This window comes from Maniola hyperantus, chromosome 14, assembly GCF_902806685.2.
Source record: "Maniola hyperantus chromosome 14, iAphHyp1.2, whole genome shotgun sequence".
Lineage (NCBI taxonomy): Eukaryota > Metazoa > Arthropoda > Insecta > Lepidoptera > Nymphalidae > Maniola > Maniola hyperantus.
In genome coordinates this window covers 6,554,564-6,570,087 of record NC_048549.1, presented here as the reverse complement: position 1 = coordinate 6,570,087, position 15,524 = coordinate 6,554,564, and the positions used below count along the sequence as shown (strand labels likewise).

The window sequence follows — 15,524 nt, the reverse complement described above, 5'->3', positions numbered from 1 at the left end:
GGTATTGATGCGAACGACAAAAGTAGGTAGTGATTATATACTCTTTTTTTAAATTTTTTTTACGGCCCTGGATAACAGTTCTTTAAGGCCTTTATATACTCTGGCAACAAACGTACAAAGAGTATTGATCAAAGCCAATCAAAACCGTACTAGTCTAGAGTCTAGTGATTACATACTCTTTGGTTATTCGACTTGTTTATTATGACCTTTCAAGTTTGGAATCTATATTCAATGTACCCTAGAATAATAAATACTATAGAACGCTGATGAAGTTACTTTTGTATGAAAACCGCGCGAGCCACCTCGCACACTATCTTAAAGAATAGCGTATTCAGCAACACAGCCATCGCGACTTATTGGTCAAAAAATTACAAGCAAAAATCGTCTGTATCTTCTTAACGGTAGGGTTGATTTTCAAGTACCATTCAAGTATTGTATTGCCAGCTATGATAAAAATTTGCACAATAAATATTTTCAGTTCCTAATATCATGTTCCAAGCGTTGATAATTATTGTGCTTATTGTGCAAACATCTGAAAAACATGTTTCACTATATAAAGTACATGTCGCTCGAAGTAATCACTTTAAAAATAATTAATTAAATTATTGTGAAAATTTTTGTACGTCACTGGCAATACACAAGCCACTGACAAATAGTGATGTGTAACAATTGGAAGTCGATATCGATAATAATTATCAATACGTCATAATTATTGGCTATCTTAAAGGGCAGTTAAAGATGGTATGGCATTGTTTAAATTTATTTACATACATGACGATTTCTAACAGACTTTCGAAAAAAAGGTTCTCAACTCGACTTATATGTATGTTAAATATCAGTATGTACCTACCTAAGTTACCAATCTTCTCACTTCAGCCGAGATCCTGTTCTTACGATTTCAAAATCAATAATGGTACCGGAAATGTCTATAGTTAATTCAGTCATTCTTTAGAATACCTAGTCAATCCATGATATACCCGTCTTGTTTTGGCAAAGTATAAAATATGCAATCTATTGTTGTCCATCATCATCATGATCAATCCATCGCCGGCTCACTGCAGAGCACGGGTCTCTTCTCAGAGTGAGAAGGGTTTGGTCGTAGTCTACCACGCTGGCCATGTGCGGAATGATAGAATTTATATAAGTATATTGATAGACTAGATAGTAAATAGATCAGTCTGTCAGTCAGGCCGGAGGAAGTCTTATTATATAAATAGATCTACTATTGTTGTATTACTACCTACTATAAATTATGCTATAGTACTTAAACTTTTTTATAACAATAGGTACCACAAGAAGATTAACAAAAATACACTATCGATAAAATTATCGACACACGCAAGCCCAAAATTAAGAGCGTTGACGCGTGGGACCACTTCGCAAGTTCTTTGTTTGTTTGAAAATGAAGGAAATTTTTATATGAATTTGTTTTGTTTGCTGGCCATCTTTTTTTCCCGACCGCAGCGATAATCCTTGAAGATACTTAGTGTATATCCCCTTATAGCAATAGCTTCTAATCTGCCCACAAGAATAGGAACAGAGACGGTATTAAAAGCCTTGGTGAGATCAATAATCACGCCTACTACTTTGTTCTTAGCTTTCATACGATTAACAATTTGATCAGTCAGAAGGTTGATGGCATCTTCTGTAGACTTTCCTTTCCGGAAACCAAACTGATTCTCAGATAATATCTTGTCTATTCAAGAAGCTGGCTGGCTGGTTGTTCAGAATTTTCTAGATGACATTTGAAAGCATTGTTAGCACTGAGATAGGTCTATAATTTGTAATTAAGGTACTCCAATAAATTTTGTACAATTGTGACTTTAAGGATTTTTTTTCTGAAAGAAAACCTTCAAGCTCTGTGCACATGTGCTTTCGGTGGCTTTAGTGCCCACAAGACAGTTCTTATATTCTTCTAAGTGACACTGTAAGACTATTCGTATGGACGTATTCGTATGGATAGCTTGGCCTTATGTTTCTTAGCATTGCTATGTCTATCTTCTCTTATTGTAGGCATTACGAGATACTCGTGTGTTTCCGATGTTTTAGTAAACCACTAAAACAAACGGGGCTTTGAGTATTTACCGTGTGAAAGACTGAGTTTTGATATCACTGTAGTTTTTGTATGTTAGAAATAAATGTCTTTGTTAGAAATAACCAGAGAATGTGTTTATTATATGTGTTTTTCGTGGTTATATGTTAACTAAAGACGCACTCAAAATCGTATAATTTAGTAAACGTCTTCCGCAAGAATAAGGATTTGATAGGATTATTATTTTTCAATAAAATTAATAATTCATTAGCAATAGATCTTTAAAAAAGGCTTGTTCTTAAATATTTCAACCTTTTTATTCGTTATTACTCCTAATATCTGTAGCACTTCGCACATGAATAATTCCAAAAAAATCGGTAATTGTGTTGAACGCTCTTAACATTGTCAACCGATATAATTTTTCGAGATTATGCCTCGATCTACAAATATTTTAGTAGATTTTTATCTTATGGACGAAAGAAATTCCTTTATTTACCCGGACTCACATTTTTATTTCGCATACGACTTATAATTACAGTAAAACTCGGCATCTTTTCGAGTTTTGTACGGCAGCTCTAATCACGGTGACAATTGGGCAAAAATGGCCCATAGTAATGTGCTCAAAAGACTTTGATATGAGCGTTTGCTCATATCCGCGGCTCGCCTGCCCCGCCCACATGCTTCATCAAGTAGAGGGGGATTCCAACATCAATGCAATGTACTCTGTGTTTGGCATACACATGAAATACATACCTATATTATACAAATGAACAAGGAAAAATTGCAGACACGTGTTTATTCTGATTTTATGACCACAGACCGTAGATTGAGTAAAAAAGCTAGATTGAAGTACTGTGTAACTGCGTATGAGATAGCGATAGCACGACGTAACGATGAATAACACGACAATATTATTATTACCGTTGTTTAGTAGTCAATAAATTTGTCATAGATTAATTGGTCTCGATGATATTTGTATTAACCGATCAACAATATTTGTATTAAACGTTTTTTATGTGAAAACAAGTAAATAACTAATGAGAAATACGAATTCTCAGAGTTTGTTTTGCAACTAAAGTCGTATTCCTTGTATGTATTCTTGAAAAAAATCGGTTACACGATAAGGGACAAAAAATAGGGAGCATAGAGTAGTATAGGCCTGTGCTGAGGGTCTGTGTAGTGCTAGTGTGTAACATACTCTTTTTAAAGCTTTTTTACCGTGCTTTTTTACCACAGACCAATAACATATAGGATATTTGATGCTTTTTTACCATAACTTTACTATTCTGTCACTCTGTGACTTTTAAATAAATAATCAAAATATTAAATGATTTAATATACTCTTTGAGTTTTATATTAATTTTTTCGTGAATTGAAAATTAATTTGATTGAATCAAATCAAAAAGGAACAGGTGCTACGTAAATAGAAAATAGAGAATCCTAAAAATGACCTTAGTTGGCACGAATCCTAAGTATGAAGATACTATGCAATGTTTTTTCTTTTCAACTAAAGAACTATCTGAAGATGAATGGAAAAACCTCTGTGACTCAATAAATGGAATTATAGCATCAATTTCTAAAGATTATATATGGCATAGAGATGAATTTAGAGTTTCTCTGCCGATTTTAACAGATCAATCTAATGGTATGTCTACTATTATTACTAGCTTTTGCCCGTGACTGTTTACAATACATAATGACTAGGTACTCATATTATAAATGCGAATGTGTGTTTTTTGTTGGTCTATTCTTCAATCACGTCGCAACAGATTGACGTGATTTTTTGCATGGGTATAGTTTAAGACCTGTAGGGCGATTGTCTAAAACCTGCATCAATCATTATTACAATCTCAATTGTTCTGATTGGCTGAATTTGTGCGATTCATGTTGCAACAATGCATTGTGACGAATAGTGAGCGAGCATTAATCAATCAGAGATGATTGCGATCGTGACATTGTAGCTGTCAAACAACCGCGGTAGAGCCACTGGAGAGTGACATAGGCTCCTTTTTTATCCCGGAAAATCAAAGAGTTCCCACAGGATTTTTACCAAATCCTAAATCCATGCGAACGAGGCATCAGCTAGTTTTATTAATATATATATAGCTGTTCGTGCTGATTCACTGATTGACTGACTGACTCACTCATTGATCACCTCTCCTAAACATTTTTGTATGAAAATTTTTTTTTGCACTGATGGTTTCGTATAGAAGATAAAAATTCATTCAGAGGAAAAATACGGAGAGAGCTGATGATTGAGGATTTCGGAGACAGGTGAAGAGCACGCTTAAGGTATTAAAGGTAGGTTGGGGGTGCTCGAGCAAATGTCACTCGAAGCGTCATCCAATTGCCAGTGAGCTAAAAAAATTCAAAATGGCGAAACAAAGATGGCCGCCATACAAATTTCGTCGGCGTCCATCTCGGAGAGAATAAAAAATGGAAGAGAAGTTTCTTCGCAAAAGATGATCAGGATCCGAAGGTCTACTCGATGAATAGAAAAAAAAATTCAAGATGGCGGAATTTATTTTTCCATACAAAATATGTGACGACCAAACTATTAAACAAATACCTACTTTAGACAAGGTCCGCAAATCGAAAAACCAAGGCTGCATGCTCGCGGACCACTTCAGCGGTCCGCGCACCCACGAGCCCTACTAGTTATAATTTATAGCCTTTGGGGATTTGCATTTGGGGATGATGTAGCTATCTATGAGTGAAAGAATTTTCGAAACTGATGAGTATACTCATACCTATACAGTCATACCTATATGACGTTTTGTTAGTCTCAATGACAGAGACATTGGTCTATAAATCTGCTATCTCCTTCTAGAGGTTGATGTTACACATTGTACATTACTTTCTGCCGCGTCTCTATCTAACTATCTATATTTCATTACATTATCAATCTGTTATTTTTATAAACAATATAAATCAATTTTTTTCATCAAACCACGGTAGCAGAGCCATAGAGAAGCAACAACAAATCTAATTTTATTGGTATCATGTTTCAGAGATTCCATGTCACCTTTTTAGTACCACATGTTTTGGTGATAACATTGAGGATGAGTGGTTCATAGTTTATCTAATATTAGAGATAACAAAAATATACAACCATATGACTATTCAAATCGAAGATAATGATGGAGATTTCCTTCTTATTGAAGCAGCTGATTATTTGCCAGTTTGGGCTAATCCCGAAACCACTGAAAACAGGGTAAGAACTGAGCAATGAATTAAGGCAGGCATTACCCGTGTTATCACTCAGCAATTATGATCAATACATTTTTGTCACATACAGTGAAACATTATTATCTGGGTATAAATGTGTAGACAATTGCAACATACTACTGCACCTGCACATTTAAATGTTAATCATTCTTACAAGAGGCTCTATTTAGTATCTTTTTACTACACAGTTTAAAGTCAGCCAGCTGCATCAGTCAGCAACATCTAACCTCACATAACTATGTAAATCTGCCACTGCATGCTATGGCTCAGTATAATAGTAATTATTATTAAAGAAGTAAATAATTCCAATTCCCATGGGAACTTCAGGTTATAATATTTGTGTGTATCAGCTATTATCATAATATATAAGGAGAAGGCCATAGAAAAAAACCCAGACCTGACAGAAACGAGACATATCTCATTTTTTTTGTTATTTTTTATGGTGTTCAATTAAGTATATATTTTTTATATTTGAAATCAATAGCTAACACCAAAATATTGCCTTATGTTTTTGTTCAGGCGTTGCACAAAAAAATACAAAATGCCTATTTATCTATAAAATTTGTAAACGTATGTAACTAAATTACAATGCAAAAATCAAGTCCGGTAAAGAGAAAGCCAATCAATGAAAAAAATGTGAAAACAAAAACACAGATCTCAACTCAGAATGCGAAGGACCGCGCCCATAGATAATACACTATTGCGCCGGCTCTCGAAAAAAATAATTACATAATCCAGCTGCATCTGTCTCCTAGATACATCCCATAGCTTTTTATCGTCATTTAGTAACATACGTTTACGAATTTGTAGATAAACAGGCAATTTTTTTGTGTAACGCCTGAACAAAAACATACGGCAATATTTTGGTGTTAGCCATTAATTTCGAATATAAAAAATATATAATTTAACTATATAAAAAATAACAAAAAAAAATTAGATATGTCTCGTTTCTGTCGGGTCTGGGTCACAGATGACCCTTCTTCTTTAAATCATTATGTAATCAGCTCCAAGATGTTAATACATAATTATATTTGCTTTCATTTTATTATTTTATAGTTCATTATTTATTTGCAATTGTATTTATATGTAATTTTTTATTTGCAGGTATTTATTTTCAATCAACACTTGCATATTATACCTAATACAGTAGTACCCACAGATTCATCCTTGAAATTAATTGAAGCAATAAGGCTTGTTTCACAAAATCCTGTGTTAACTCGATCATCTCCTGAAATTGAACTGGCTATTATGAAAAGAATTGGTGAATATCCACAAAAAATAATCGAAAGTGGTCACAAAGCTATTTTAAAACTACCTGTGGAAATAGCTACAGTCTTAACTTTGAAGCCATCCTTAATAGCTCCCATAGTGAGTACATATTGCAACCTAGATGTACTAGATGCCAAACATTGTAAAGATATCAAACTTGAGGACTGTATAGATACAGAAGTAAAATTTACTAAATACTTGTATGCTATGCTTATGCAATCTGAACTTCCTAAATATATTAGGCACAAAAATACAGTGAAAGAAAAAAAAAGCTCAGCTTGGACTAAAAGTTACATGTGCCTATAGAATAATTATGAGTAGACTATCTGAAGATATATATCATACATCAGAATATAAAAAGTTTCTCAATAGTCTAACTAGGAATGGTTACTTCAAGGATAATTTGGAGGGTTCTCTTGAATATTCGCAGCTGTTACAGAAGGCAATGGCCTACTTTTTAGATATGGAATGCTCAATAAGTTTAAATGCTTGTAATGCCATCAATAAATTAAAGTCTTCTGATGAATTTAACAAAACTACAGCATTATTGAAACAAAAAAGTGATACAGAAATGTTAGAAGAGGATGACGATGACTGGTTAAATGTTAGCCCAGATGAATTAAATGATTTTTTAAATAGACATTATGGTAAAAATGTCAAGCTGAAGAACAAAGATCCTTTAACGCCACATATATTGACATCAGAATTAACAGATTTTCTAAAAGAAACTTCCAATTTTGATGGCATAGAACATAATAGAAAAGAAAACACTGAAAATTCTATTGATTTTAACTCTGACGATTTTGTTGATTGCATAGAGAAATTGTTAAACATAGTTTCAAATCAAAGTATCACTAACAGCGATTATAGTAGCGATGATGATGATGATGGTGATAATAGTGTTGAAAATAATATGGGGTTAAGTTGCAGAGCTCAAGATGCAGAACTTGCTTCAAAGTTGAAATCGATGGAAAATGGTGATATTGATATTAACGTTTTTAAAAATTTATCACAAAGTATGAAAGAACAGGGTGTATCTGGCCCTGCTAGTACAATTTTAAGAGAAATTGGAGTAAAAAAAAGTGATATACTAGATTCAGACGATGATGACTGCTAATTAGTAGTTAATGCCAAATAGCATAGCAAAACATATAATATGACAAAAAAATACTAAAAATTCATTGAAACTATGGTATATTTTCATCATAATATTTTCTGATCATCTTAAAAATAATAGTAAGTACATAATATGTTAATAAAGCAATTTTCTATATGGTAGTTGAGGTTTTTACAATTAAAAAACTGGTCAAGTACGAGTCGCACTCCACATAATAAAAGCTTTCGCATTATCATACAGTAGGTAACCATAAATTCACGGTTTTTAGATTTTTAGGGTTCCGATACCTCAAAAAAAACGGAACCCTTATAGGATCACTTTGTTGTCTGTCTGTCTGTCAAGAAACCTATAGGGTACTTCCCATTGACCTAGAATCATGAAGTTTGGCAGGTAGGTAGGTGTTATAGCTCACGTGAGAATGTGGTTTCATCACAAAAAAAAATATACTAAGTGGGATATCATATGAAAGGGCTTTACCTGTACATTTTGAAACAAATTTTTATATATTTTTATGCATAATAGTTTTTGATTTACTGCGCAAAATGTCGAAAATACGACATTAGTACAGAGCACTTGGCCGTTTTTTTCCTTCACTTGTGCTAAAAGACATTGCTGCCTGCCAAATTTTATCATTCTAGGTGAACGGGAAGTACCCTATAAAGGTTTTGATACCCTTGACAGACACGATGGGGGTATAAAGGTTTCCTTTTTTTCCTCTGGAGATACGGAACCCTAAAAATTGGATTGTTCCTGTTATGAAAAAAGTTTTTAAGTGTTTTTTTAATAAAATACAAAAAGCAAATAAAAAGTATTTATTATAAAAATGATATCAATATTTACATACATATATAACATATAACGAAGGCCCTTAGTAATTATAATCTAGAGGAAATACCTGTATACCTTAGCTGCATCTGTATATTTGAAACTTCAAACCTATCACCTTAATGACTTTAAGCTAGAAATCCTTGATTTCGGATATTAAAATCTTGACTTAAAACACTTTTACAAAATTTTAAAGATGAGCATAAGTGCCCCCTGCGACAACAAGCGTTTCGCCAGTTATGTAGCTTGCATCTTCAGAGACCAAAAAAGCAACTGCACTCGCAATTTCCGAAGGTTTACCAAATCTCTTCATTGGTACTATTGACAACGATTTTTCTGCTGCCATGTCTGAGGTTGTAATCTAAAAAGGGAAGAAACTAAATGAATAATTTGTTGTTATTGTGTTTAATCTTTCTCTTATATATAATTTTGCTTTTTAAAATTTATAATTTTAACAATTTTTTGTAAATATTTTTATGTTAATTGGTACCTACTAGTTAGTAGTTTAATTAGTATAATTGGGCTTTATGGCCGTTTTAATTAAATAATAAATAAATAAATAATAATAATAATAATAATACTCGGCTAGGATAGTCCGCTGATTTCTTCACCTGTCGCCCTGACCCCCGGCCGTTTGGTCTCCCCTGCCGGGGTGTAATCCTCCGCCCGGTACAAATATGTATGTATGTAATGTTTATGTAGGTTTATTTATTTTTATGTATGTAATCTACACTAATCTACACTAATATTATAAAGAGGAAAACTTTGTTTGTTTGTTTGTTTGTTTGTTTGTTTGTTTGTTTGTACTGAATAGGCTCAAAAACTACTGGACCGATTTTAAAAATTCTTTCACCATTCGAAAGCTACATTATCCACGAGTAACATAGGCTATATTTTATTTTGGAAAAAAATAGGGTTCCGTAAGATATTTGGGTTTTTCGGACACAAGGTGTAAAAAATCAACCAGAAAAGTTACTTATTTTGCGTACGCTGCCTAAACTATAAAAGATAGAACCATAAAATGTTCTAATTAATTGTAGATCTTATAAATATCTACAAAAAAGTCCGCGACACACTATACCCATCTATGTCGAGTGAGGCACAGCAACCATTTTTTTATTTAAAAATCTTGAATTTTTTTTGGACTACATTTAAACGCGTTTATTTTACTCATGCTATTAATCCTTATCAAAATAAATGATTTCATCACTAAGAACAGTTTATGGAGATAATATTTGGTCTTTGAATGATTAAAATTGGACGTTTGGTTTTGAAGTTATGGCGAAATTAAAATATTACGATTTCTGCTGCACGGCCCGTTGTCTACACTAATATTATAAAGAGGAAAACTTTGTTTGTTTGTTTGTTTGTTTGTTTGTTTGTACTGAATAGGCTCAAAAACGTTGTATTATATAAAGAGGTAATGTCGTTAAGTTTGTTTGTAGGGGGTAATCTTTAGAACTACTGAACCGATTTTAAAAATTCTTTCACCAGTAGAAAGCTACATTATTCCTGAGTGACATAGGCTATACGGGATCTTTAAAAACCTAAATCTACGCGGGCGAAGCCGCGGGGATCAGCTAGTATATTATAACTCTTTTGGCTTTTATATGTATCTATTTTGTACACGGGCGTGAGAGCAAATAATATATAATAATAATAATAATACTAGGTTATGCCTGCAACTTCGTCCGCGTAGACTACACAAATTTTAAAACCCTATTTTACTCCCTTACGGGTTGAATTTTCAAAAATCCTTTCTTAGCGAATGTTTTCGTCATAATAGCTATATATGCATGTTAAATTTCAGCCTGATCCGTCCAATAGTTAGAGCTGTGCGTAGATAGATCAGTTATCATTTAGTCAGTTTCCCTTTTGTTCTGACTTGTATTTCAAATGTCTCTGCTTGTCGGCGACTTTTATTGTGGTTATAGCCCGTAAAAATTGACTTCACACGCACCATTTTAACTCTATGGGTCAACTGTCATGTAAAGTACGGGTTCACCTTTAAAATAAGAACTAAAATCGTAGTTTTGACATGAAATTACACAAAAATTAAAATGGCGCGCAAGGAGTTAAATTTTACGCGTTATTCTCCTGCCGTTTGCAATTCGTCTATATTCCATAACATTGCTAGAGTTGGTACAACGATAAATAATTCAAAACATTAATGTTTTAAGTCAATGATTAAAAAACTAGATTTATTTCAACTATCTTTCTGAACTGCCGAGTAATTGAGGCTATACTTTTTAGACTATACTATTTAGAACTATATTTTTAGAGACCTAATTCCCTTTTATTCTCAGATCGATCACACACGCATCCGATCAGAGTCCATGAAAATACAGATATAAAAAACTCGAACCGAACTACGCACTAATCCGATCTCTGATCTAAGTCCAAGCTATTTCAGTGGACATGTTTGACATATCTACGTCATACGTACGATTTGAAACCGAGATGTCCTCACGGATGACTGAAGTCTGATGTAGTGCGTAAGCTACCATACAAATAATTCTATGACTACTTCAAAACGTATTTTCACGGATTCGGATCGGATAAGTGCGTGATTGCTCAGACTTGTCTAAGTACTTACTGCCGAGGCGAACTTCGTAGCAACAATTCCTGGCGCAACACAATTTACTCTAATATTCTCGTGGGTAACTTCGTAAGCAATCGCTTTAGTCAGGCCAAGAAGGGTTGTTTTACTGATACTGTACGGCCCTAAAGGCTGTAAAGCAATTAACAGTATTATAGAATAATGTTTAGTTGATTGATTTAAATAAAGTTATTTATATAATTAACATACTTCCATAGGTTGATAACCCGCTATAGAAGAAATAAACACAATATTTCCACCTCCACGCTTGACCAACTCTGGATAAACTTCTTTGGCTAACAACCACGAACACTTAACATTCACCTCAAATATTTTGTCCCACACCTTTTCATCAGTCTGTAAAAATAAATAGAGAACTGAAAAACGCCACCCCCAGTAAGCTGTCTCTTAGGATTCCCTAGTCAACATTTACCAGGCTACGGCAAATCAAAAGGAAGGGTTTTAGCAGTCTATGTCTGTATGTTTGTATCTATTTGTGTTCCTCTGTAGGGGCTAAACTACTGGGTCGATTTTGATGAATGAGGTGTAAATTGATTCATTGTTATGGTCCGGGTGACATCTATACATATACTTACATGCTATATATTATATTATATATCTATACTCTATATATATATCTATACTCTATACTCTATATATATATATATCTATACTCTATACTTATTATATAAAGAAAGAGGTAATGTCGTTAAGTTTGTTTGTAGGGGGTAATCTTTGGAACTACTGAACCGATTTTAAAAATTCTTTCACCAGTAGAAAGCTACATTATTCCTGAGTGACATAGGCTATATTTTCAAAAAATTAGAGATCCCTTCGAAAATTGCAATAAAGTGAAAAAAGTCGTCTCATCTATGAGCTTTCGTGGCGTGCGCTGCCTAAATAGTTAAAGTTACACGAAAACAATGTTCAGTGGAATTGTTCCTATTAAATTTTTTTTTGCTATTTCGAGTGGGATGTCAAATCAAAGAGGAAAAAATACTGAGTTCATAAATATATATACTATTAAAATATACCAAGCGACAGACACTCAATTTTATTATATTTTAGCGTTTATTAAGACGATCATATTTGGGTTTTAGTTTTGAACTTTATCTTGTTATACCTAGTTATGCCATGTCCGTCCGTCCGCTGTTCAGTTCAAGTATAATTTCAGTTATATCCTGTACTTGAACAACAAATACTAAAATTAGATAAATAAAGAGAAAAGAAGCGAAATTATTTCATCTTTAATGGGCATCAGTATTTTAACATAACTTCACAATTTATAATGTAAGCAATAGATGGTGCTGTTAGCAAAATTCGAATATCTCAAATAATATAATCTTTAGCTCTTTTTGCATCTAATGTTCAAAGTTAACTATTATTATATAGTTAATTAAAACTATCTTATGGGATACTGCAACGCCTTAGTTCGGGGCGAACCACTAGTAATATTTAAAGTTTTAAGGTAGGTACCTAAAAAAGGTTAAAGTAATTAATACTTTATTACTTTAACCTTTATTACCTTATATTTTAAGTGCATTATGTAAAAATAAAATAAAACTTTACATAATTGGTACACTCAATACAAAATTCAAATCACAAACCTCCAAAACAGGCGAAACGGCAGGGTTTACTGCGGCATTGGAAACTAGGATATCAATTCCTCCATATTTACTTTTCGCCTAAAACAAAATTATTATATTATGTATCATCATTTTCATTACTTACAATAAAGGCTTGGACCATATAACGCCGCGTGTGACGTGTCTAACCGGCTCTTTGATGAATAGCGCGCATAATAAAATTATGAACCACCATCGTCAATTGTACCTACTCATGTAAATACAGTTCCTTGTACGTGTTCAGCCCCCCAATTGTGTAAGAATAACCATTTCATGGCTAGCGCAATCGTCAAGAAATTCTGCCCTTTGATTGGCTGTGTAAAAATGTAAACAGCGAATCATCCAATCAAAGGGCAGAATTTCTTGACGATTGCGCTAGCCATGAAATGGTTATTCTTACACAATCGGGGGGGCTGGTCTGATCGAGAGCATGATCATATTATTATGTAAAGTAGATTTCATGAAAAAGACAGGCGCTTCTTGACGTTGGCAATTCTACGATCGAGTCTATACTTCACGGTAGGAATCGCTCACGCGTACGCGCGCATTCTGCGTGACTTGCCTGACTCGCACGTGGCCGGTTTTTATTTTTTAGTTATATTAAAGCTATATGAAATACCTACAAAGTTGAATAGCCTTTTCCTATGTTCTGCATCAGCTACGTGACACACGAGACCTTCGGCTTCAATTCCATCTTTGCGTAAACTTTCGGTTGCTTTTTTAACATTTTCTTCTTTTCTGCTACTTATAATAACCGATGCTCCCTCGTCTCCTAGCCTCTTTGCTATGGCGTATCCGATACTGTTGATAGTGAATAAGTTATTACAATTATTTTCTTTAAAAAAAAAAAATAGCCTATGTTACTCAGGAATAAAGTAGCTTTTACTGGTGACAGAATTTTCAAAATCGGTTTAGTAGCTATAGAGTTTACTTCCTACAAACAAACTTATAGAACCTCTTTATAATATTAAGTAATAGATGAGTACCTACCTACTTACATAATCGAAAACTACAATGTTACACCAACAATAGATTTGACTGGAAAGATACGTACCTCTTATAACTACTTACATATCAGCGGTATCGACGCACGGGTATTATTATTATTATTATTATTATTAGCGTAGATAATAACAGACGCAAATGGCTGGACGCGATATAAGGGGGTGGACACTGGACAGGGCTTAGTTACCCAAAGTTAAAAGAGGCGGCTTTAAATAGAGAAGCTTTTCGCATGATGACCTCCACTTCGTTTCGAAGAAGGCAAAGGCACGCGATGCAGGTAGGTAGTCGATATTGATAAGATTTTTATGGATTTTCAAGTTATGAAATTATAAAATAACAGAATAAATATAAAATATAATCCATATTTATAAATATTTTATTATATTACAAATTATCTTAATCCGAATCAAACAAACAACAACAAATTCATTAGGGTAGCTTGGGCCGCCGCGATAAAGTGGACTCGGCGACTAGCGAGTGTCGCACTGGTGGCACATCCCTACTGTTATTGGCATTTATGGCCCGAGTGGGCCCGAGTCCCGACGACTCTGTTGATAGCGCGCGCACTATACTTAGTAGTTACTAGGTACCTACTTTAATTTTTTCGAGTAATATGTTATAATATAATAAAAAGAGATAAAGTTTGCAAGTTTGTTTGTAGGAAGTAATCTTTGGAACTACTGAAGTGACAGAATAGATCTCTACGAATCTTGTAGGAATACCCGTGCGAAGCTGGGACGGGTTGCTAGTACTTTATAAATCTCATTATTATGGAAAAGAATACGGATTTCAGAACTAGGTATATTGATCTTTAATGGTAGGTGAGTAATTGATAAATTGTATTGGTCATACTCACCCATCAGTAGACGCAGTTATTATAGCTACTTTGCCTTTCAGTCTACTACTATGAAAACTTTTCGCATTAGTGATTTGTGCGTATATTTTGGGCACGGTGCCTACAGAAATTATTTTGCCAAAGAGAACCATGTTGATGCCTTGTAGACTTTGACCTTGGCCAAGCTTACTTACTCTTGCTTTTTGAACTGAGCAAAATAGGTAGGTACGTTTTAAGAGACGGGACTTAATAAAACCGAAAATAGATGAATGGAATGCATGCTTCAATACCAACATTATATAACTAACAATGATAGAAAGACAATACTGCCAATATAACCAAACAAGTAGCTCGGCGGGCTCGGCCTCAATAAGAATCAAGAATGCCAAAGTCTCCTTGATTCTTAGTCTGAGAGCTCGGCTCTTATAGGGTTCGTTCTACCCGTAGATAGAGTAATAAAGGTAGATACAGGAACGTTTGCTTTCTCATTCACACTAAAAAGAGAGCACAGATAAAGCTACTAATGTGATAAACAGAGACGCAGTAACTGGTTTTTTTCAAGAATACATACAAGGCATGCAATTTTAGTTGCGAAACAAACTTTGACAATTCGTGGCGTAATTGTATTTCTCATGAGTTATTTACTTGTTTTCACATAAAAAACGTTTAATACAAATATTGTTGATATGTAAGTAGTTGATCGGTTAATACAAATATTGACTACTGAACAATGGTAATAATTGTCGTGTTATATTTTATCGTTACTACTAATAATTAGTATTTTCAATTTTCGAAGTAAGATAACTATATCATATGAAAGGTCCTCACCTGTGCATTCTAAAACAGATTTTTATTTATTTTTATGCATCATAGTTTTTGAATTATCGTGCAAAATGTCAAAAAATACGACTGTAGTGCGGAACCCTCGTTGCGCGAGCCTGACTCGCACTTGGCTGGTTTTTATAATATATAGAATCAAATCAGAAGGC

The 15,524-nt window shown here is 33.8% G+C and overlaps 2 protein-coding genes across 2 annotated transcripts; one reads left to right on the top strand and one right to left on the bottom strand.

The window, feature by feature from the left end:
* Positions 1-3,313: 3,313 nt before the first annotated feature.
* ecd (ecdysoneless cell cycle regulator) lies at positions 3,314-7,807 on the top strand. The gene is given in 4 exon segments (XM_034975766.2): positions 3,314-3,677; positions 5,044-5,246; positions 6,365-6,802; positions 6,804-7,807. Coding segments are annotated over 4 exon segments (1,683 nt in total). The 5' UTR covers positions 3,314-3,478; the 3' UTR covers positions 7,647-7,807.
* Positions 7,808-8,443: 636 nt separating this feature from the next.
* Dhrs4 (Dehydrogenase/reductase 4) lies at positions 8,444-14,767 on the bottom strand. Its single transcript, XM_034975767.2, has 6 exons — positions 14,557-14,767; positions 13,319-13,496; positions 12,678-12,755; positions 11,281-11,427; positions 11,068-11,202; positions 8,444-8,832 (listed from the first exon to the last, which is right to left on the bottom strand). Exons 1-6 carry the CDS (start codon positions 14,685-14,687, stop codon positions 8,662-8,664), a joined length of 840 nt encoding a protein of 279 aa, XP_034831658.1. The 5' UTR covers positions 14,688-14,767; the 3' UTR covers positions 8,444-8,661.
* Positions 14,768-15,524: the final 757 nt, after the last annotated feature.

Excerpts from the sequence above, each read along its gene's own strand:
- Dhrs4 (XM_034975767.2), bottom strand. The coding sequence starts at position 14,687 with ATGGTTCTCTTTGGCAAAATAATTTCTGTAGGCACCGTGCCCAAAATA. Across the intron at positions 11,428-12,677 it reads CCGTTTCGCCTGTTTTGGAG|ACTGATGAAAAGGTGTGGGA; the intron begins GTTTGTGATTTG and ends TTATTTTTACAG. Across the intron at positions 8,833-11,067 it reads CTACGAAGTTCGCCTCGGCA|ATTACAACCTCAGACATGGC; the intron begins GTAAGTACTTAG and ends TTCCCTTTTTAG.